This window comes from Dromaius novaehollandiae, chromosome 16 (assembly GCF_036370855.1).
Source record: "Dromaius novaehollandiae isolate bDroNov1 chromosome 16, bDroNov1.hap1, whole genome shotgun sequence".
NCBI classification, from domain to species: Eukaryota; Metazoa; Chordata; class Aves; order Casuariiformes; family Dromaiidae; genus Dromaius; species Dromaius novaehollandiae.
In genome coordinates this window covers 7,608,272-7,632,884 of record NC_088113.1, presented here as the reverse complement: position 1 = coordinate 7,632,884, position 24,613 = coordinate 7,608,272, and the positions used below count along the sequence as shown (strand labels likewise).

The 24,613-nt window shown below is 42.1% G+C and overlaps 1 protein-coding gene across 1 annotated transcript in view; it reads right to left on the bottom strand.

The window, feature by feature from the left end:
• The window catches only part of PTPRT (protein tyrosine phosphatase receptor type T), a 478,646-nt gene that overhangs the window by 73,989 nt on the left and 380,044 nt on the right, over positions 1-24,613 (bottom strand). The window contains exons 13-14 of the mRNA XM_064521396.1: positions 16,667-16,703; positions 2,082-2,217 (exon numbers count right to left, since the gene is read on the bottom strand). Of these exons, the coding sequence (XP_064377466.1) occupies positions 2,082-2,217; positions 16,667-16,703 (173 nt within the window). The remainder of the gene's footprint in view (positions 1-2,081; positions 2,218-16,666; positions 16,704-24,613) is intronic.

Here is a 24,613-nt window from a genome sequence, read left to right as displayed (position 1 = left end):
TTGGGATTGCTTGTCATAGAGATAAGAGATCTCAAGGGAACAGGGCTTTATTTTGCCAAGCCTCACTCCTTGCAGCAGACCCAGTAAAGTCAGCAAGATTACTCATGTGTCATACTACCTGCACCCTAGGCTAGGGGCTACCTGGTTAGCTAGCTCAGGTTTCATTTAGAAACAAATTAATGTTGAAAAGCTGGGGTCACTTTAGAAATGCCTGGTAGAAGTAAATACAAAATACATCCTTTTCTTAAGAAAACGTCTTGCCTAAGTGGTTTTCTGAATTATAGTGTATTAAACAGCAAACATGGAGCTCTTACAGCAGTGGTTGCAATGGTCTACATCAAAGTCTAAGTGCAAACAGTCCAAAGAAAATCACACAAAATGAACTGCTTGAATAAATTTCACTTCCATACATGATTGTATAAAGTTTCATCCCCCAATAAACTAAAGCTAACTCTCAGAAAGACTTCTAACCCTCAGCAAGATGTAATATCCCCGCTGAACACTGGTTGCAAACAAATTGCTGTGTGAAAATATGTGCCATCAAGGCTGACTTGGGAACAAGGCTCTGTTCTAGGCATAAACACAGGCTTTTGATTAAAGAACAAAATAATAAAATAGAGAGAAATTTTCTTCAGCCCTCTTTACTGCCTTTTGTAACTAGTCATTAGGCAATTTCATGGGAATGCAGAGTACCTGCAAAGCTGTATTACTCCTTTGAGCCAGAATGCAAAAGAATATAAACAATACAGATAAAACCAACAAATTTTAAGTAAAAAATAAACAAGATGAAGAAATGTGCAAAACACAGAGAGACTCCATACTGCTAAGCAGCTCAATTTCCATTCGATGCCCACTTTTCACCTATGCTCACACACATACACGCGTGGTTATCTGGAGGTCTGAGATTGCTTTATAAAACCTCACCACCTTTCTTGGAGGTATTTTTCACTCTTTACTTTTGTTTTTTTTCAGCAGGATAAAAGGACCTGCTTCATACTGTGAAGTTATTCTAACAAATTCTGATCCACTGTCGCAAAGTCTTATTTTTAAACCTTGTGTTTTAGTCCCTAGTGGCTACTCTGCATCCACGTAGCAACCCAGATGCTGCAAGCAGCTTTACTGCCATAGTGCTGGGCCCAGAGTGGACAACCTCAGCAGTGCTTCCTTCATCTTCTGTCTCCCCCGCAACTGTCTGCCTCTCTTCTCCAGTACCTTTAAGCCAGTCCTCAGTCTCACTCACCGTCTTGTTCTCACCTCTAATTTCTTACTTCTCTGTTTCTTTCAGTTCACAGAACAAAGGTGCTCAAGTCTGTCCAGTTTTCAGCTCTCACTATCCTCTTTCAGTTACAACTCCCTTCCCTCCCTTAAACAAAAAAACCAACTTATCTTGCTTGCATCTAATCTGAATGTTGCTTGAACAGCTTTGACCACATTATTGTCTCTCCTTCCATCTTTTACTGTATTCCAACGCTAGCTTCACCTTCTTATGACTTTTAATGTGAGCTTCTCACCTTCCTTTTCAAGGGTCTTGATGCCTCATCCTCTCCCTATGTATCACTTCAGAAGATACTATTCTGGTCTCTATTGGTTGCGAGCTCTCATCACCATGAGCTTGAAGCAGGCACTTGAGCTTTCTTCTGTGCTTTCACTTTGAGTCTTCTGTAGATGAGTGTAAATATATCACACCATTTTAAGACAAAACCTGGCCTTCCTCTGCCGTTAAAAAAGAAAACTTGTCTTCTATTAGACCATGCTTGTGCTGAGTGCACGCGCTAACATGCTGACTTCCATTGCCTCGTTTTCCTTTTGTATCTCCCTGTTCACCTTCACCTGCTGTTCCTTCTCTTAAATCATTAACTCTCAGGAGTAACAACTAGTCCTGTGTTGTTCACACAGCATCTGGCAAAACAGGCTTCTCTTCTGTGACTACAACTTCTTAGTAGTACTGTTATGTGCATAAATATTAACAGCTGCCCCCGCAACCCAAATGGAGTATTTTATCTCTACCAAATTTATTCTTCTTATTGAAGTAACAGCACTCCAGCCAGGAGGTCCAAGATGGAAGCAAAGCAGAAACTTACCTTCTCTTGATGGTAAGCATTGCTCCTAAGAGGATAATAACAAACATCAGAAGACCAGCTATAACCCCGGCCATTTTCACTGTGCTGTCAACTTGCTTTTCGGGTTCCACTGCATTGGAATTCTGGGTGGAAGCTCCTTAAAAGATGGAGGGAGAGGAAGGAGGAGATAAAAAAAAAGAACTTGTAGAAAAATCCTGAAATGACCCAGTTTTAACATTCATTTGAAAGCCTAATGGCATACTTGCAATCTAATTGCAATAGACCAACTGTCCATCTAACTTAATCCTTTGCCTTTAATAATGGCTAGTGCCAGATATTTCAAAGCAAAGTGCAAAATCCCAGTGTAATGCAATTGACAATAATATTTTACAATATTGTACTGCAGTGGGGTATTTATTCCTCTGATGCATTCAGCATACCCAGAAGCAGGAGGATTAATAGCAGTTACAATTATCACCTCAAGTAGTTTAAGTGGAGGTGCAATCCTTACTCATTGAAATAGTGAAAGTAAAAGTTTGCACTGATATATCCATAATAGTTTTGCAGAAACATTTTTTTTTCTTTTAAGATCAGGTTGCATTGGTATTTCTCATTATACTGGATTCTTGGCTTTTGTAAACATGCAATTACAATTATGCATGTAACAAGCATTAATCCAACCCACAGAGCATCCTCCACACCATCTAATGTATTGCATGCATGAGTTCTTCTCTGGCCTAGGCAAGACAACATGATTTCTACCTCTTAGAAAAAAAAAAAAAAAAAAAGAAAGAAAAAGAAAAAGTACAGCCTACACACCTAAAAACAAAACATTTTTAGAAATTTGTTATTTGCAAAGCATTTCCTCTTTTACTTACTTGTCATGATCTGACCTCAAGGTTCTGTTACCCCTCCAACAACTGCGGAATGTGACGTGTACAGATTTTTTTCCAGATATAGCTTAAAGCACTGAGTTTGATTTAGAAAGGCCCACAAGATTTGAGTCATGGCTATTCTAAAGACTAAATGACCCTATTTTTTATTATATTCCTAATATACCTAACTCCTGCAAAAAAACCACTGCTATTGAATTTGATGGATTTACAAGAATTCATGCTACATGAGATCACAATCTTATCTTGGGCTTTACCTTGACTGTTGAATTCAGCCAAATCTTCCTCTACAGTTTGAACATGGTAGGAAAAGGGAATAAAAGGTGAAAACAGAGAGCCGTCATCAGAAAACTGTCATGTTTTGCTCTTCTAACCACTTTGTGTTGTTGACTTTCAGGGAAAGTCAGGTGTTTGGGGACATCATATTCAACTGAGCCAAGGTTTCGGTGAGACAACGGAAAGCCTCACTGGGTTATTCTTGTCACCATTTGCCACTTGTTAATCTGCATGTTTCAGAAGATCTCTGTCTGCAAAGATGACTCCCAGTGGTTACCCTGATCAAACCATGGAAGTGAATATAGGGCTTCCTAATACTCCCTCAAACAGGGCCTGAGCTGATGGACCGCAGTGGGATGAGGATCTGATCTTGAACAAAGTAGAATATTCTCCTCTCAATTGTATTTTGAAGAGTAAATACAAAACAATGAAACATAATTGCAAGACAAGAAAACTAACCACTTTTAAAGGTAAAGATACGATTTCATTTTCCCTAAAGCTGAGCTGCTGATCTAGTTTACCACGGCAAAACACAGTATTTAACCAAGCAAAAATCTTCATTGCTGTTTGAAGAGCACATGTCATTTTCAGCTTTCTGTCCCTGACCACTCTACCAATCTGCTATATGTTGGGTCCAACAGCTTTCCCACTCAATTAGAGCTCGCTGCTAAAGTTTTGTGCTCACACTTCTGAAAAGCAGTAATGGGACTCCATATGGTACGAACTCCATATTATCATCTATGTTTGCCAACACTTCTTACAATTTTGGAGCAAATCTGTCCAAGAGGTGAGCTATATACCATCCAGACACGTAACCCTGACATTGCCACACAACAAAATAAATGATAAACGTACAAATTTTATCCTGCAAATGGCTAAAACTATACTTGTTTGACCTGAAACTCAGAGGTACTCCAAATTATCCTCCACTTGAGTCACAGTTGCTCCTATGACTGTAAGTGATAGGTATTGGAAAATGGTTTTCTAGCACAGTCAGATGCCCCATTTTTGTACAATCTGAATGTCCTCATGTGTTGTAAACTACGTTAAAAAAAGCCAGAATACACTGTCAGCTCCATCCTGTAATTCACTAGATTGGTTTGATTCTGCCAGGCTGTTGCTTATCACTACAGGCAATGAGCGGTCAGTGTGTTTTTTTTTGTTCCCACTGTAGACTACTGCCCTTTTAGAAAGAGAATAAAGGCTGATTATCCATCCTGACACGTACACACTGTGGTGACTGATTCACTTGAAACTCCTGTATAACTCCCTCTATCTTGGCAAAGGCCAACAATTCCTTTAGGCTACTAGTCCAACCATTCGTAAGTCGTCTCTGCTAACAGTGTCTAGGAACTGATAGTATGACAGTGCCAGTAAGTTCCTGAGCCTCAGCATTCTTAAAGCTCTGCAATCAAGCAGTTCTCTGAAGGGGCCCATTGCTTTCCTGCCATTCTGGGGGATCATCTTCCTGGTAGATGCCTAAATCTCCCACGGCTAGCTGCTCTGCCACCTGCATTGCGCCAGCTGTCAGTACCCGAGAACATTTCTATTCTAGCAGTGGGAGGTCTGTGAGCTGTTGCTGCAGTTGCAGAAGATGACTTCTGCTGCTCTCCACTGTTCCTTTTTGCTGCCATTTTACATATCTCCTTGCCTTCAACATTTTTTTGGAATTAAGTTTTGCTTCTCTTTTTTACAAGCATGCATAAAGATCTACAATTCTGCGAGCAAAAAGCCCGTAAGAACTGCTCAAATGGCCATTTCACACAAATGTCTTTAAATAGCCTTGGAAAGCTCTGCACTACTGTACTTGAGGGGCCAATCTTTTCTTTCTGAGAAGCAATGTTTCTATACTGCTGAGATCAAAGGGGAAAGAAAACAAACTATCACCCTAGTTTCTAGTGGTGATTTCCACCACATTTCTTGGGATAAATTGTTTCTCATACCTGAAGCTGGATACTGGAATAATAGGACATAGGACAGGTCACCATTGCTATTACTGTGTGCATTTCAGGGGCACCCAGAGATCCCTGTTAAGGGCAGGACCCCATTACATTGTACTAGCATGAAGTAGGACAATCTTCTGCCCTAAGCTTACTTCCTTAATAAGGTAGGCAAGTGATAGAAAAGACAGAGCCAGAGAAGTGAAGAACCCAGGTCCCTTGTCACCCTGCCTGTGCATGCCCCTCTCGACCAAGCTACTTCTTTCAGAGATATTTATATTTATGTACTGGGACTGCACAGTCCCAGAAGCCTGACCAGAATCTGACTTTCACAGGCACTGTCATTCACCCAGCCCGATCTTACATACACAGCTATTTGAAGATTTTAATCCTCTCTCACAGACCCACCCCATTCTGTTTTTTTCAATCCTTTTCAAGATCCCCAAACACAGAGATCTGGCATCCTGCTGCTATGCAGAGCATGGCGCAAGCAGCACATTCACGGGAGATACAATTCTCAGCACATCGCAGAGATACAAAAAGCACAAAGCAGAGGGAAACGGGTTCTTCTGCAAAGCTGCTAACCTCACCAGCCTGCAAGAAGTCAGTTTATGGATCATCAAGCAGTGCCTGTTCTAGTAATGCAGTCACAGGTACCCAAGGCCTAATCCAGCTATCCTGCTACTGAGCCTGCAGTTCATAGGTGCCTAAATACCAGATTATTTCAGTAACGAGTAACTATCAGAAAAAATGGTTTTCTATTGTGCCAGAAAGTTAGTTTTCTACAGCGCCTTGGGGCTTTCGAGCCTTTAAATTCCTCCTTGCTTTATATCATGGTCGAAGCTGGCAGAGCAGTGGCCAAAAGTTAGTAATCCACTTCTTAGGAACAGGAATTGTCAAATCCCCAAAGAATTTCACTACAAAGGGCTGCCATCTGTATTCCAGAGCTAAATGTTTCAGAAGCTTTCTTTCATCTGAAAGTGTTTCTGTCCACAAGGAGGAAGAGCTGGCCTGTTTACCTGCTTCACCCCCCGAGGATGGTTTTGCAGGCGAGTCCAACAGCCAAACCTCAAGTTTTTACCAGCCATTATCAAAGAGGAGAGTATGCCTCTCTCAAAATATTAAGAAATTGAAAGATCATCTACTTACCAGCAGGAGTTCATATGTAGTGCTACACATATCCAGAGTGATTCATATGTTCTTTAAATTATCTTAATGTTCATGCAAAGTAAGTAATAAATTACGCTATCTACTTTACAGAACTGGACAGAATTAAGGATATGCCTTTGGCACTATAGCTACTCAACAGCAGAGCTGAGGACTGGTGTTTCCTGCCTGACACTCTGCGGTAATTACATCAGACGACAGAGCATTGCACAGACAGGAAAAAGTCGTGGAGAAACAGAAATGGCAGCTAGGTGGAAGAAGACACCATGGCAATCTTCCACCCAGCCATTTGTGGACAGCCACATGATTTGAAAACCATATGCCACCAGGTGTGAAGTTACCTTCTCAGAAGAGGTGACATACTAAAGAACATCCATGAAGGAAGGATTACTGAGTGCATGCAGCTAAGCAGGACTGATGATACAAGTTTTTTCCATAAAGCGTGTTACACAAACCCTAATTGAAGCATTCCTTATTTAAAGCAGCAATTACAATACTGCATTAAAAAATGTAACTGGTAGGAAAAAAAAAATCAAAAGAGCCCTAGGCATATTCCTCTTCCACAGGCAGGAAGAAAAGACAGGTATTTAAGTGAGATTTCCAAGTGGGGAGGCATAAAGAAAAAAGATGGTTAGTCCTGTGGTGGAAGCGGTACCACAACCAGCAGCAGTGTTACTGCATCGGAGAGAGAAGCGTTGGATCCCACAAGGAGAACAGAAGAGGAAAAACCGAAATGGCTATAGGGATTGCTGGGCTAGACACCCAGGGGCAAAAGCACCACGCAAGAGTGAGTAACAGAGGGTCAAAGTCAGAGAAGCAAACTCGTGATGGGAGTTTCAACACGGCTGGGTGACAGGAAGACCCAGAAAGGGGAAAAGTCAGTCTGGCAAAAACAGGGCTTGGTCTTAGATTTATAGCACCTAAGAATATTGCTTTCTCAGCTGGAATGTCACTCTTGAAACAAAAACTACTCAGAAAAATGACTTCACAACAGTATTTAACCCAGAAGAATTAATGAAAAATAATGGGTTAAATATTCATTACAAGTTAAAATGAGCTACTCAATTAATCAGAGTAATTTCTTTGCAGCACACGCCAGCTAGGCAGCATGCAGAATGTAAAATTTCCTAATAGACCTGGAGGCTTCTTTTCCAAAGAGAGTTATTCTCAAATCGCTTGTAAACATGGTTTCCTTTTCTTTCTTTTTTTTTTAATGCTGTTTTCTATGCTAGTGGCCTACAAATGATTAAAGCATCTCTAACTGTAGAAACATTTTCCCTTGCATGTTCAGATCCTGATTATATCTGCACCTTTGACAACATTGTCTCCGAGACTCAAGCGCAAGAGTACATAGACAGTTTTGTGTAACTAGATAGCATTAAGATAGCGGTGGAATGGTATTGTTTTACATCTTGGGCTGTTAGCTAGCCCGATAAGCAGCAAAGACCCTCTGTTTCGGCTGCCCCGTGCTGGGGGGTTGTGCGAGCCGGGCTGGTTTGCGCCCTGCCGCAAGGTGCCAGAGCACGGGCGCTAGGGATGCAACGCGGGTGTTCCCTCACAGCCTCAGGGAACAAAGTGAAACCGCTGATCTGAAAGGCGGCTGTCGCTCTGGCCATTGCCTTGACTGTTGCAATTCCTTAAAAAAAAAGAAAAAACCACCGACAACACTATCACTACATGTAATGGCACAATACCAATTTTCCGTCTCCGGGTACTGAAGCTTGCAAACAGCGAAGGCCTCCATTCGCAGGCCAAAGATTACAATGTGACATTCCCATTTTTTAAAAAAAGCTTAAAAGGAATGGAAGCAATTACGAGAGCCAAAAGCTTTCAACCACGTTGTAAGTGGAGAGAAGCAGCAAGACTGAGCAGCCTTGGTGAGAACGAAAGACCAGAATTTATACAAGGGATTAGCAGGCAGCCAGGTTGAATCTGTAGGAGGATGAGGGTAAACACGCAGCAAGGAATCAAGATCAGTGTTACTAAACTGGGTGAGAATTAAAAAAATAGCTCTAAGAAAATAATCGATTCCAGAGATTCCAGTCAAAACCCACCACACGAGGGCTTTTCTTCTCTCTTGCTGTTTTTCTTCCACTCTCTTTAGAATAGAGCCACTTCATTTGTGCTACAGGCGGATATACAGTCCCCAAGAATGAGAATGGTTATTACATTTTCTTGAACGAGGAGCTCAGATGAAGAGCAGCTGTTCTGATGTCTACAAGCGATGGGATGGTTCGGAGAGTCACAGCACACATCCATTGTAACTCTCCACCTGTGCAGAGCTAGTTAGAGACTGGCTTTAAATTATAAAACTGGGGAAAAAGTAAAGTTCCCATTATCATGAGGCCAAATTGACATATGTGACTTAATTTTTGTGTGGTTTTAAACAGAAACAGGGAGGTGAATCTTTTCAATGACAGGCAAAAACATTACAAGGCATGATTAATTAACGTCTGCACAAGGCCAGTTCTCTTTAAGCACTAACTTTGCTTTTGTCATGGTTATCGTTAAAAACTCACAACCAAACTAGCTGCAAAACTACAAAACCAGTCAGCAAAGTCCAGAGACAGCAATAAAATGAATACTGAAATAAGGCCACCTTTCCAGTTGGGCTGCTCAAAGCTGCTCTTAGGACACGGTGGCCTGAGAAAACAGGGTCTGGTAAGACTTCACATCTGAGCTGAAAGACCAGCATGCAGCAGAGGACACTCACCACCCTCCTGTAAAAAGGCACTCACATGGCCAATGCATTAGCGAGTCTGCATGTACGCACACTACGTTCTCTGCATAAAACAGTGGGAAACTTTCTGGCAAGTTGAAGCCGCATTTTCCCATAGGTCTCAGAGAAAATCTTACTTTCCTCTACAAAGTTATTAAGAAATGGTCTATCCCACACCTACCTCTCTTGTCACACATTCAAATGCTACCATATAGTTTTTCGAAGTCCAGTTCCTGAAGAATTTGAGAACCTAATGCCTTAATAATAACCCTGCCTGCTTCTGAACAGGGGCGCGTTGAGAAAGCTATTTAAGAAAACAGAGGCATAATGAATTAGTAATAGCCTTGGGTTTGACGTGCCTTTGGAAGTGCTATGTAAGGATGTTAACAACGATAATCTGTTCATGAAAATCTTTTCAAGGGATCCACAGCAGAGGAACAATGGCTGATACACCTAAGAAAGTATCTCCACACATAGGGAAATGGTGAAGAAATATTGACTATCTAGTATTTCGATGGGAAAATACGAGGGTTAGGAACATGCAACTCTACTGTCTTCTAAAATGTAACTACCTTATGGCTTTGATGCCCAACTACTGCTGTTTTTTCTTCATTTGGCCAGCTGCTGGTTCAGCTGCAAACAAGGGTGTCTGTACAACCCACCAGCCACAACCACAGCATCCTTTCACACCAGGCACTCCTGCTGGATGGGTACAGCAGCCTCCAGAGCACGCTGGGGAAATCCCTGCCTACTCTGATTCCCAGAGCTTGGCTCACACAAAAATAATCAATTCTATTCTGCTCTAAAAACCCTTCTTTTCTGAAGTGACCTGGAGCATCTCAGCAGTGGCTGCTTTGAAGTGACCAGCAACAGCAGGCTGTGAAAATATCTATCCCAAATCTTACCTTAAAACCCTGGCTTCTCCCTTCCCTCTGGTTACACTAACTGGGGAACCCTAGACTGTAGCAGAGCTCTGGAAGAGGCAGATGTCCTCTAGACACTGGGCTGAGGTCAGCAAACTCAGTTCACCTGTAGCCTCATCCAACTTTGCACTAAGTTTTCCAACAATCCAAAGTTGGTTCATCAGCTCGTTGGGTTAAGGAAACCCCCAGAACAGACATTTTAAATCCCTCTACACAAGTCTGGATACTAAATTTGATGAAAATGAGGATGCTCACTAGTTAGATGGGCATTTAAATGCTGGGAAGTTTGATTTTTCTTCCCAGTGGGGAATATTTTTCAGTAAGAGCAACATAAGTGTGCCTGTTTTTAACATTTAATTATGGTGACACATGAACCTGTGCTCAAAAATAACTTTTAGAAGGCAGAGACTTGTTCAAGGAAAAAGAAAACATTTTCATGCATCCAACTTAAAAAATGCAATGAAGTCTTCTGAAATAAATAGCACAAAACAAAATAAGTCTGTCAAAAGAGTAACATTCCAGTGCATCAAAAGACAAAATGCAATAACAAACAGATTTGAAGTGGGACAAGATCTGTTTAAAAAATACATTATCTGTCTACAAAACCAGAATATATTTTGAAGACAATGGAGCCTTCCTAAATGAATTTGAGAAAACAGGACCTATTAAAGGAAGAGTTTTCAGATGCAGCAAAATCATGTGAATAGTGTGTGTGTGGGGGGGTTCGTCCTGATTTTCAACTATTTTTTGCACTGTTTCTGTTGAAGATTTTTTTTTTGGGGGGGGATGATTTCATTGGTCACTTTTTGGAACTGGGTTCACTTTTGAGGTCTCAGGCTGGTTGCAGGCTCATCTTCTGGGCAGGCCCCTTTGCTCGGTGACAACACTCCTCCTGCTTGCTGATGTGCTACAGAAACGCAGGACCACTTCTCTCAGTTTTAAAGGCATTGGAACTCCACAGTAATCCCAGTTCTTTTTTCTTCCAGTTTCACCAAGCTGCCTTTATGTGTAGTTAAAATAATTGATGTGTGAGGAAGTTGTACCTATACAGGAACAACCACACAGCCCTGGAAAAGGAACATTCCTACAAAAATTTAATCCATCCCCAAACAGAAAATTCATCCTGCCTTTCTCCCTCCTTCTTCCCTCTTTGGGACTGGCATGTCCCAACTGTATGCCTATCGAGCTAAAGTAGAAGAAAGCAGTTCCACAAGCTGGCAGGATTTCTTTTCTATTTTTACATTTTCTGGAGCACCAAGACAGTCTGGGCCACAGTGTCACATACCACAACACGCTCTTATGACACACAGACTCTCAGATACTTTCTGATGGAAATCTCCAAAACATTTAAAATGTTTTGAACTTCTCCATTCGTGATCTGTGAATGAGCTTAACGCCATGCTAACTGAGGGTTTGATTCTGCAGCGCCTCTGATGCCCAAAGGAGTGTGCAAATAGAGGGCTGGAGAATCAGGTCTTCAGTTCTCTGTCATCACTTTCTCCAACAGCAGGACCCAGATGTTCAAACACAAGTGTAATGACCAACCCCAGAAAATACAATAGCTTCTTAAATGCACAAATAAAAAATGAAAAATCATCTCCATGCATGCTCAGAAAGATTTTCAGCCTCTATAGAGGACCAGCGAGGAATCCATGTGCCACCTAAGTCACACTTGAACGCTCCTGTGAAGACTGAAGCGTTGTTTGGGCCTCCAGGTGACCTTCTGTACAGGCCATGTAAGAGAAAGCCTCCTTTTCATTCTAGTTGGAATAATCCCAAAATTATCTTCCCATGCAGACAAAACATGAAACAAGAGGTCATAAAGCAGCTCAGACTTCCAGAAGTTGTAACAATCTTCCCTTTCCTGAACTGATAATCACCTGTGCTCAAGAGGCTGGGCGGGTTTCGCGTGGTTACCTGTTGCCTGCCTATTACTGCTAAGAACAAGGAAAACCGTTCCCAGGCAGCATGCACAAGAAAACAAAAAGGAAAAAAAAATAAAAATGTACCTCATAATGATAAACTTCCCCTTTTTTTCAATTTGCAAGAACTCACATTTAGAAGAAAGAAGAAATGAGTATCAAGAGATAAGGAACCATTAATGAGCCCTCTGCCTTGGTTTCAATTGCACTGTGAAATTAATTTAATACATTCTAAGGATACAAGTGGTAATTGTTCTCTTTTGGTAAGAGGTTGCAATTTTCGCTAATAAAGTATCAATATAAATATGTTGCTTTAAGACAGGGAAAACAAGTCAGTTAACTCAGAAAGATTTAGACATATTAAAATAAATGCCATCAGGGAAGCCAAATGGTAAAACTAATAAATAAATTAGTTGAATGAAAATTGTATGGCAGAGAGCTGGTAAACTGGGGTTTCATTACAAACTTATTTTAAAGTGTATTTTATGCTAATGATAGGCATCCAAGTGACTGATACTATGAAAGACATCACTAATTTAAAAAGAGTAGCTGTCCATCTGAGGAGATACGCTTATGGCTGGAAGCAGTAAGAAATCTGAGACCAGCGACTCTGAAAACAAATACATACACAGATACAAGAGTTTAATAATGCTTGTGGATTTAAGACATGCTGACAAGATGTGAAATGGCTACACAGACTGGACAAATGCAGAGAGCTTTCTGATGGGTTGTCAAATGTCAACACGGCAAAAGTTGACAAGTCTCTGCCCTTGGCCATTTTCATTGGCATCAGCCAACTCTTACACTGAGATGCTGGAGGGACAGAAATGTGCTCCACAGGCGTGCTCGCCCTGCTGGGTACCCACCAACGGCGCTTCGGAGGATGTACGACTGCTGTCATGACCTAGTGCACTGAAATGCTGGAGAGACCCTGACATCTAAGCCAGTACACAAAGATTTGCGAGATCTTCCCTGGGACCACGAGGATCAAGTTCCTCCAAAGAGAAGCAGCACACAGGGAAGGCACGCTGCAGCGTGCACCCCATGAAGGATGGCAAGCAGCCCTGGATGGAGCTGAGCTGAAATGGAAAGGGATCAACCCAACCAGTCTAGGTCATGCTAAAATTGAGATCTCAGTGACACAAACGGGTAGGAGCCAAAACTGGGAAGTATCCAAAATTCTTTTTAATGGTCTAGAATATTCTTGAGGAGTTGTCTACTTCAATTTTATTGTTTTTGAGGCAAAAAGCACACTGCCTTGCAGCCTGCCGAAGTAGCGGCGATGGAAGAGCCTCATGAACCTCTCAAGTAAAGTAATTAAAGCTACTCGGCTTCTGAACTAGTGCCTTGCAGCAATACCCAAGATGTGTTATAATCCCCCAGTAACACATTGCCTGATGCATTTTATTGCTTCATTACTCTCACATTCATGTTTACTGCCCTTGTTAATCCAACACTTCAAGAGAACACTTGCCTTGCTTATACATAACTTGATTCTAATCTCCATTTTACTGGTGTAAATCAGAACTCATTTCACTAATGTTAATGTTAATGGAGTTACGGGAGTGCCAAATGTCTAATGAAAAAATCAGGCCAATTGCCAGAAATGAACCTTTAATCTGGCACCAGTAGCACACATTTATTCTCTTGTGTCAATCTGCAAACCAAAATATGCTCGTTCTCTGGTACGAACTCAAAATGGAGCTTTAGGACTGTCAACGCTGAGTCTAGCCTAGAGTCCCAAGAAGTTTATTCGTTCTGTCTCTTGCCAATACTACAACCAAAGACACCACAGTCACATCTTTGCCAGCAGCTCCGATGAATTTGTTCAAGGCAGATTACAGATTCACTCATTCTAGCCTCAGAAAGACAACGTTGCAAATAAAGGCAACTACAGGGCAATGCCATTAAATATGATCAATATGATGAGTGGACAGAAGGGGGTACAGACACAGTTGGTCAGCTAGAACATCCCAATCATCATTCTTTGATCAGACACAATGTAATTACAGTTTCCTCATGCCTCTGTCTACCCAGTAGAGATAGGGAAGATATGAACTCCCTTTTCAGGGGCTTGGATGTAGCATGGCTGTGTCCTCCTACTCATAAGCAGTTAATGCAGGGAGAGAGTTCAGCCTTATGACATACGGGAATCTTAAATGAAGAAAAAGCTCTAAAGCACAGAAGCACCTTTAGCTATTGCTATTGCTCAGCTGCCCACACTTCACAAAACTCTTCAGAAGTGCCAGTAATGGAAGATAACGGTACGTTATCAAGACTACAGATTCGCTTGTGGTGCTACCTTCCTTGCGTGCTGCAACTAATACAGTACCTTTGAAGAGCCAAAACTGGCATAAAATTAGCCACAGATGTGCATATTTCCAGTGTCCTTGCTAATGGTCAGGCACTGAAAAATACAAAACTGCAAATCACAGAGCAAGGAAAAGAAAAAAACAAAAAAGTACCACCTATAGGAAAAAAAGTATTCCACAGAAATTTCCACACTCCATGTATAAAGAAAAAAGACTTCTGCCTATCAGAACTAAATCAAAAGTTATATCCATTGAGACAGTGAGAATAAACACTAGTCCTACCATAATCTCTTGCCCTTTTCCGTTTATGTGAATCAAGAAAAATGCTAGGGTAAGACTATCAGAAAGCAGTGGACTAGGCATCTTCACGTTCTACCCAACTCTTTCATTCCTCTTTTTAGATTAATATTACTAAGAAATCACTTGTTTAAAAGAGCCAACATTCAGAAACGACAGGACGAGGGTAGCTTGTTGACTCTTCTTTGTGACCTAGCAGGTTAAATCAGTTTGCAGAAGCCAGCTAGGGATTAAACACTTATGTGAATCTTTTCTGGATTACCCAAATCAGACTGTGCAAATCAAAAGATCGTGTGAGAATAGGATTTTTCAAGCTATATGAGTTTGGTTTTTTTTGTTTTTTTGTTTTAATCTGAAGAATAGGCATAGAACAAGTATCTTTTCTGTTAGCATGACAGCATTCTTCTACCAACTCCAAAAATAGGAACCACTGAAATGGAAGAAACAACAGGTTTCCAAAAATGTATGAATCCAGTTTCTCTGATTTCATGAAGAGACCTCCTGCCACATTCTGGGAAACCCTTGGGAGGCTCATTTCACCCAGACTTGTTCTATCCAAGCCTACTCTTTCTCCTTCTACCACCAGAAAGCCAAAATAAGGTATCTGCAATGGTCATGCCACTTGTAGGTTGGAAAAACTGAGGGGGAAGGAGAGGAGATTGAGACAAACAGAATGTTTCTAACCTGGAGATACAAATTAAATGAAGATTTTACGAGGACTTTTTTTAAAGAGGACAGCAACAAGAGGTTATGAGGACCACCACAGCCACAGACAGAAAGGAAAGAGGGCAAAAACGGCTCATCCTCCTTGGCTTTCAGTGGTGACACAACTGCTTACAGTACCAGCAGCTTCCAGTATGAGGTCTAAGTAGCAATTAGAGCCACACAGGGAGTGACTCCACGCAATGCCGTCCCAATGTATGGTACTACGCGTAACATATCTGGGGATGCCTCATGGCAAGGAAAAAGACTGCTTCTGCTACCGGACAACGGCTAGCTGGGGCTTCTTTGATGCCTCCCAACTCCTCTCTAAGTGCAGAAGCAGAAGCAATGAGGAGAAAATACCTAGAAATAATTAGCTTCTGTTACTGCTACAAGAGAGAAAGGAGCGAAAGAACAGAAAAGAACAGGATGGTGCCTCTTAAAGAAAGAGGGCCACAGGTTCCTGCCAATTTTATTCAGCTCTGGAAAGACTCCACAGGCAGTAATGGAGATATTCCACATTACAATAAAGCAGCAAAAGCACAAGGTGCAGCCTCAAGTTTTGAAAATGGAAAGCTACCTGCAACATGGCCCATGGCAATTACCTACCATTTCCTTACAGCTCATTTTGAAACTAGATGTGTGTTGAGGAAGTCTTTTTGCAGCTACTCCTCTGTTTGTGTCACAAGTAAATTGCTTTACTGACACCTTTGTTGGCAAAGTAGCCCCTGGGGTAATGCTAAAGTCTTTAGGAAAGCTGTTAAACGCAACTCTAAAATCCAAGAAGTAACCAAGACGTTGTTATCGCTGGTCCCTCGAGCTACACCTTGTGAAGCAGACCTGGGGGACAGAGTACTGCATCTTAACAATATATCGCCAAACCGTTTATACCAGGCTTGCTCAGTGATAACGCTTGGTCTACTCTGAACTTCCCCCAATGAAAACAAGAAATTTTGTTTTTCTGATTTATCTTATAATTCAACTAGTTTGTTGAATTATGCCATGAAAACGGTGTGATAGAAGACTTGTGCCCTGCTGCGTTCAAGGTTAAGATTTTCAAAATCCGTTGGAAATCAGGCTTACGGGAGATCTCTTACTTATCTACCTCATACAGGCGCAGAGAGAATGAAGTTAATAGGAAGCACTTTCAGTCACAGTCTGCCAACAGCAAGGACAGCCATCAGCACAGGAGAGCTGAGGACAATACGGGAAAGGAGGAACCACGGAGAGAGAGAGGGATACCTTGTCTTAAGAAATAACAGAGTCCACATATACAGTAAAGGGGTTCTGGAAATTGTTGTTCTGCCTTTATAATCTTTAAAAACTCCTTAAAAAAAAAGAAAAAAAAGAAAAAGGAGGCTTGTCCTTTGAATGGTAACTGTAATCAAGTTGTGTCACCACTGTAGCTTTTACACTACCAGCCTTGTGCTTTACAGGAAAAGGAGACTCACATACCTTTGATTGCCAGCCGGACACAGTTGATTTTTGTTTCCTGAAAAATATAAAAGTATAGGAAAACATCAAGGTGTGCAATTTGCCCATCTGCAATAAACACACATTCCTTAAAAACAAGCACTAAAACAAATTTAGCAGTTTTCTTACACTTCATTTCTGAAAATACCGCCAACACTTCCATAAAATGCTCCATACTAATGGACCTGCATGCAGCTGCTTTGCTAACTGCTGGGAAGTTAGAGTGACAATGTAGTTTTCCACACTAGATGTGTGAGTGATGGGTCCCACATAACTGGCTGATTAATTAATAGAAATTACCAGTTAAATGACCTGATCCGTAATATGCAGAGAAGCCTTGGGTCAAAAGTACATGCAACTGGACATCTAATTTTCATGCACCATTACTACAAATTTTACAAATTGGGTATTTATTTAAACACATGGCACAGAGACACTTAAGCAGTCATTTGAACACTTCAGCTATCTGAAATGCATGTGAAGCAAAGCAGCATGTCGCACGGCTAGCCCTGCCAAATGCGCTATTCAAACGCGACCCAAAGCACTGCAGCTTTTTCATCACGGAGCTGGGAAAAAACCCAACGCCTTTGTTCAATCCACCTCAGAGTCCGCAGATCTGCATAAACAGTAATTTGGATGTGAACAACAATGTTGTATTTGGCTTAACTAAAAAACCTCAAATTCAGCAGTCTTCTCAGGCCATCTCCATTGAAAACACATCCTTTCTGGTATCCCAAAGTCCTCATTCTGCAGCCGTTATTGGCATGGATTACTTCTGCTCGATACATGATTGCCATCCAAATCCTAACATGTTGCTTCAGTTAGAAAAGTGACTTTGTCAGTCAGTAATCTGCTGCAGGGGTTTCTTAGCACTTTATGTCTTTACACGCTCTTGTACATGTCTCAGGTGTAATGAATACTGCATAAATTACTGTATGTAACAATGCTACATTAATATGGATGTGGCATGTGCTCTGGAAACAACAGCGTGGCGGATGCACTGCTGAGCAGCTCGTTCCACCCTCCAGCAGTAACAGGAGCACAGTAAAAGGCTGGATTTGCTCTTGGAGAAAACCAGTTGCACCTGGGGCAGACCTTCCTTGGCCCCAGCAGAAACACATGGCTGCACCGTGCCTTCCTCCTCGCACGCGGTCGCACGCGGGAAGGGGCAACGGCAGGATCCATGGGATCCATGCTCTGGGACGTACAATAGCGAATCCCTCTGATCCCCCTCCACGTGCTCCTCAAGATACAACTCAGCCGTGCTGCTTGGATAAAAGCAACCTCACGTGTATTCCAGGAAGAAAAGGGTATTCATTAGGACAACCTCTCCCTCTCACCTTGCCTTGAAACTCTCTTAAGGAGCTCCTGGATCACTGGACACATGACATCCATCACAGCCGGCCCTATCCACGCATACTGTCCTCAGCGTGCAACCAAAGTACCATTTGTCCCAGTGAACCAGAGCCGTATCTCTTTGTGCACTGACTTCTCCCTCCCCGCAAAAATGACCCCTCTGCACAACTCGTACAACTGCCAGCACCAGCGAGTCAACCAAGCTGCCCGATGGAGCTCTGTGCTCTCTTCCGCCTCCCGCAAAATCAGCTCCAATTGCCAGCTTCTCCGGCAATCCCAAAGCTTTATTACCAGTGATGATACATGAAGCGGGAAGAACACAGCTTTACTTTCAGAGCCCAGCCTCAGCATGTAACAATGGAAATAATAACAATATTAACAACAACAACCACCAATCCTGATGTAGTTTATAATCTAAAGAAATGGGATCCATTAAATCAGTCATGAAAAATAAACTTTGAATATCAAGACAGCATTTTTGCAGTCCAAAAGTAGCTGGGCACTTGCACAGATTTTGTCACTTTTTTTTGGTAGCTATTGCTTCATACTGGCTCCAAAGTGCAACAGAAAGCTGGAGAAATTAGTCAATGCTGAGAAAAGAATAGGTGAGAAAACAAAAAATGAAATCTTGTTAATGAAGCTGCAACTGATCTCATTTGAGCATGTATGTATTCCTGCACATTACCCTCCCACAGGGTAATTTGAGAAGAGAGGATACAGTGTGCTCTGTTTGCATGTACATCTTCTAATTGCTGTATTTAGCACAGACAATCATCCTTAGCAAAAGACAGTGATCAGGTACTGCCAAAAGGAAGAGAAATCCGTCACCTGAGGAACAAGTCCCCTGGACTTGACTTCACGTTGCATCTTCTGAGGAGGAGAACTTGAAAGCAACTCAAAAGCACACCAGATGTAGAGCTACTGGGCATGCTAAAGCCTAAAGAAGGGAGCTCAGTCCATATTCCTCACTAGGGCTAATTATTCCTTTGATTTCAACTGAACATCTCATTGATCAACTCCGTGCTTCTCTCTTCAGCGTCTCATAAATTTTTTTTTTCACATTTACTGCATTTTTGTTTGAGTTTGCCTGAACTTTTCTGCCAACAAACAGAATAAATAAATACAGATTTTTTCCCTCAAAACAGTAAAACGATTTTTTGACAACCACACCTGTTTTCTGAAAAATACTAGTCTTGATTCAGGCAGAGTGTTTACTTGTTCACAGTAAAATAAGATGCTTCTGTTTAGGCAATAGTAAAACAGGAATAAATAATATAGTTAATTCTCAATTATCCATCCAGGTGGCTTAAGGCAATTGCAATAAAAATCATGAAATAAAGGGATAAAAAAAAGTTTTAGAAAAACAAGTCATATCCCCAAATTTCATTCCCTGATTGTCCCTGTATGTTCTTTCAAGGGGGTCATTTTATGAGGCCACGGAAGATTTAAGAGGCTTTATATCTGCAACAATCTTAATGATGACCCCAGAGCTTACATATTTAGGATAAGACACCAGTTTTGTATTATGGCTAAAGTCACGGGAATTACTCAAATTAAGATCCTAGTCCCACTGCTACTTTGGCAGTACAGCATTGCCACGTTACGGTACCGTGGACGTTTCATATTCAGGCACTAACAGAACAATATAGGTATATTTTATCCAAAACTCCAGAAGCAGGAAAACACTGTGACTTTCATCTGCAAGAGACACGCTGCAGCTCTTGATCCAACTTTCCTTTGCCAACATGCACGTGGTTATAGGAGTTTGGTCTCTGGACCGGCTCCCCTACGCACCCGCCACGGTTCTGACGTACCCTGACGGGCTCCTCCTGGAGCGCGGACCACCGAATTTTCTATAATTTTGACTGTGATGTCTGAGCATTCTCTGAAAACAGCTTGCTTTCCAAAGAAAGGGAGCTGATCCTGCCCACTGTTCATTTAGGTTCCTAAAAGCACGTTTCACTGAAGCGCGCTGGATGCTGACAAGTTCTGCCTCCATCGCTGTAGTGTTTGGACGGAAACAATTTTCCGCAGAAAGGGGTTATGAGGGCAGCAGGACACATGTTTATGCGACAGCTGCATCTTCACAACCTAAAAGGGCAAATGCTTTTTTTTTCTTTTAAAATGACAGCTTGCTGCTCCCAGACTATGAACAATAAAAGAAGCAGGCTCTTTCATCCAGCTGTTTCTGCACTCACAATTTTTTCCTTCCTTTTCCATTATTACGCCGCTGCATTAGTTAAGCGGCGCGTTCGCCGTCACGAGAGCACAGCAGCATCGGGGGAGAACCGCGGTCCCCGCGCTCGCAGTTCAAGGCTGGCCCGCAACGGCCAGTTTCATCAAGGAGCTCAAACTGGGCACAGGCAATTCTCACTTTTGCTGCTACACAGATGATACAGACAAGTAATCACCAGTCTCCTGCCTGGTTTCAACCATCACCTTTAGTACCTTGTGTCCCAGAGCTATGCTGAACACGCCTGTAGGCAACCTGTTTCCCCCATGAGCTGAACCACTGCCTTATTAGCCGAGAGCCCTAAGGAATTATTTTTTCCATTCTTAACAAATTTTGCCCAAATTTGGGGGAGCTCTAGGCTATGTCTTTGCTATCTCACTGAAGGCAACTGTTCGCTGTGTTTAAAGTTAATCATGTGCATGGCTTTGCAGGATCCATGGACTCCCCTATAATTCCTATTGCCAGTTTAAGAAAACTGCTAATCGTCCAAGAGGACTAAGCCAAACCCTTATACTGCCTTTCCAATACCAGCTATTTTTGGTATCTGTTTTAGTGTTGTGGGCTTTTATTTTATTATCTAAAATAAGAAGTTACTTGAATGATATATAATCATTTATTACCCACATCTCCTAACCTCCCAAACCCTGAAGTTAAATGAGAGCATATTATTTAAGCAAATAATAGAACCACTGGGGAAACTCTCAGGCCCCCACATTCTGGCCCAGGATGGCCAGCCAGATGTGGAAACAAGGGGTTACAAGAGCACGGTCTTTCCACAACTGCTGTATTTTTGCCCCAGAAGCTGCAACATGTAGCTTAAAAGAATAAGCATCCATGGTCAAAACTGTACACCTCAAAACCCAATGAATATAGAGCTCCTCAAAGCTGTTTAACTGTTTGTACAAGCAATTTAGGTACCTAGGCACTACTCAAGTTCTCAAAATGGGGCTCGTGCTGAATTAAAGTACCCCAGCAGCTTTCTGTGGGCCATCTCCCCCAGGGATGAATCTCACCTTAAGCACTGGCAGCTCTAACCATACCCCCAAAATCTCCCAGAAGGATGTTCTGCATTGTGATGAGACCTGTCAGTGTCCAGAAACCCAGCCTGAAGTCCCCTGCTAATAACGAACTGCACAATTGTGCATGTAGTACAAGTCATTAGACAGGAAAAGAAAAAATCAATGAGAAACTCTGGAGACTCTATCATTCCCTCAAAAATAATATTCTCATTGATTACTGCGGTGTTATTTTCACGCTCCTGGCCTGAAAACATGACTTGCCTGTTGGACCACGAGCAGCTGGCAGCGCCTTCCACATCATCCCCAGCTGCGCCACGAAGGCTCCTGCCTCGTTTCCCATTTAGAGCAAAAACGGCCAAGAATTATTGATTGCAACTGCGCTGCTACAGATTTCATTTTAACTCAGAGGAGTAAAATTCAACCACTGCAGGAAGGATTTCTAGGAAGCTCTAGTTTCAGCACTACTTAAAATTCAGGCAGGTTTCGCAGCAACTGAAGAATCTTCCCCAGCCGAATGTGTTTGCTGAATCACTAACCAGAGACTCTCACTTACGACGACCCAGAGAAAGAACTTGGGAGCAATAAAACCTGCAACGTTTAACTTTGATTATTAAACAAGTATACAATGGCAAGGGCGGGTGAGGAATAACGTGACGTTGCCATCTTGCACCAGCCTCAGCTCTCAGAAAGAGGAGGACATTGCAAGGACTGGTGCTGTTAAGGGGCTGAGCACAGGGAGGGTTTTTGGACATGGGAAACTTCCCGCTGCGTCAGACAGCCAATCTTGCCGGTGGCAGTGGTGCGCGCAGAGATTTTGCCAGAGCGCACAGAGAAGCCAGTTGCCTATTCTTTTTGTGTCACTTCTTGTACCACCTCCTCCTAACAAATAAACAGTCACCAATTGTGCTTCTCACCCACACAAAACCTGGAGCTTCTGTTTTCTTCTCTTTTTTTCTTTTTAATTTTCTCCCCCCTCTTACTTCTAACTCTTGACACATTTCACTTCAGCATCTGGCTTTCGACAATCCCTAGGAGGGAAAGGCACACGGTTTGGAAGGATTTTGTACAACAGAGCCGAAAACGATGCTGCTGCACACATGTGCTACTTAGACCCGTCTCTGGAAGCAACACCACGTTGACCAGATTTCACGCGATGGTCCAGAGAAAAGAATTCAGTGAGCGACAGCTATCTTATTCAGACTCACAAACAACAAACACAGCGTTGCACACGAGAAGGCAGGGAAGCTCGCAATCCGATTTTGCAGCAATTTGTCACACTTGTTCTGCACCCAGCTGTTAATTATGTTCCTTTCAATGCAACAATCACAGCTAATGGTTACAGAGCAGACAAGAACGCCAAATGAGCACAACCCTCCACGTACAGAGAGGCCGAAACAATGTAGAAACTCCTAAAACACAGCCACCTCCTCTTAATCAAGCTTTTTGACCAAACGCAGAATGTTTCTTCAAATTAAACCCCCCAGAGTCCTACATTTCCAAAGGAAGATGTTATGGTTCACTGCACGAAGGTTTCTCATTGCAGGTTCCAGGTGTGGAAAGAAGCTTCATCATTTCAAAACCACCAGTGATTAATGGAACTGCAGAATATCCTAGTTAAAATATGAGTGGCAATAGTCTATTAGAAAGGTTTTAATGTGTAAGGGCACACAAGGCTGTATTTTAATCCTGCTAAACAGTAGTGTTTCAGAATTTCTGCAGACGTGCATTATCAGAAATGCCACATTGCAGCCGCGTTTGCAGGCTCTGTGAAGACGACGGTCGAAACTGCTCAATTTGTAGATCCAAGTGTCTACTCAGAACTCTAAATACAAATTAGACCTGCAAACAATTCTGGGAACAAAACAAAACTCATTATTTACAGCTGTAAAAGACTGGATGCAAATCAGACCCTAATGTTTGAAACGCAGGACTTAAGGATTTCATCATGAAACGAAAAGTATCACAGTTATGCAGCTGAAGAGCCAAGTGCCACTCTTGGACTTGCACCCAGCAGATGGCATCCTGCTATATTTTCTCGATGTTTTTTCCTGTACCTATCAGCTAAATTGCACTTTAAGGATACATAAGCATATGCTGTACCTACACAAATTATTAACACAAGAGGCAACTGCTTGCTCAAATAGGAATTTGTTTTGTCTGGCAGGGTATTTCTTTTACCTGTATTCACAAGCTGCATACTGTTGCAAACAGGCTCTTTGGATTATTTAGGCTTGCAAGTCCAGATTCTGTAAGCAAAAAACGTCCTGTATTTCTCCTTGCAATTGAAAATTATGGAATAGTCCAGTTGTTGCAAAGCCACAAATTTTCCAGCTCAGACTGGCAGGGACTGCTGGGTTTCTTGTGTGTGGTTTGTCCTTATCTGTAGCAGACGGAGCATAGTCCATATCCAGTGGTAATTTGGGAATTTATACGATGCAGGGACTCAGGACATTGGCAACGATATGGACCTCTCCCACAATACGGTCTAACTGCCTTATAGGCTTTTACTAACTGGTCTTAAATTTTTTGCAAGTATTTGCAAAGCAAGTTTTGTTTCCAGAACATGGGGAATAGGTGTTCAGTTGACCCTCTGGATGTGCTATGTATAATGTGTGTGACTGCAGGTGTCCAATTTCAGTGGGGTCCAGAGGTCCAGAAAAAGCAGGAAACACACATTAATGCTGCCTTAATCCAGAATGCTAGGTGGAGCCTACAATTCCATTTATATTACTCATTTACGGCACACTATATTGTACTTGAGCAAATAAAGTTTTTCCTTCCCTGGGGATCCATTCAGGAGCAACTAACTAGCACACGAGGGGGAATTAACTAGACACAGAGAGACATACACATATATTTCACAATTTCCTTTATAAAGGCAAACCTAAAATTGAATTAATTGAGTAGTGCTGGAAGCAGTCTGTACCGACTAGCAAGGGAACCAAGGTGAAAAACAGCACCGTATTGAGATCTGTGTTCGTCGGCTGCACAGCAGATACTCTGCAGGAGAATGGTGATGAATGGAGGCACTAAGCCAGTAAGATATGTTGTGGACATTCATTGGCATTGCTAGCCTGTTAAACAACGTGCAGTCCCCTGTGATGTACTGTGATGTCTTTTAGGTGTAGAAGACTCTATTCCAAGTGGAGACCAAAGCCTACAATGCCTTTCACCTTTGACTGATTTTTCTTATTTTGCTCTTTCAGAGGTGATGTCTTGAAGAATTTAGCCAAGTGAAAGTTGGATTCATGACAGCACTGGCAAAGGTGCTAAGAACACACACAACTGCCCAACTTCTTGACTGAACATTAATGCCGTAAG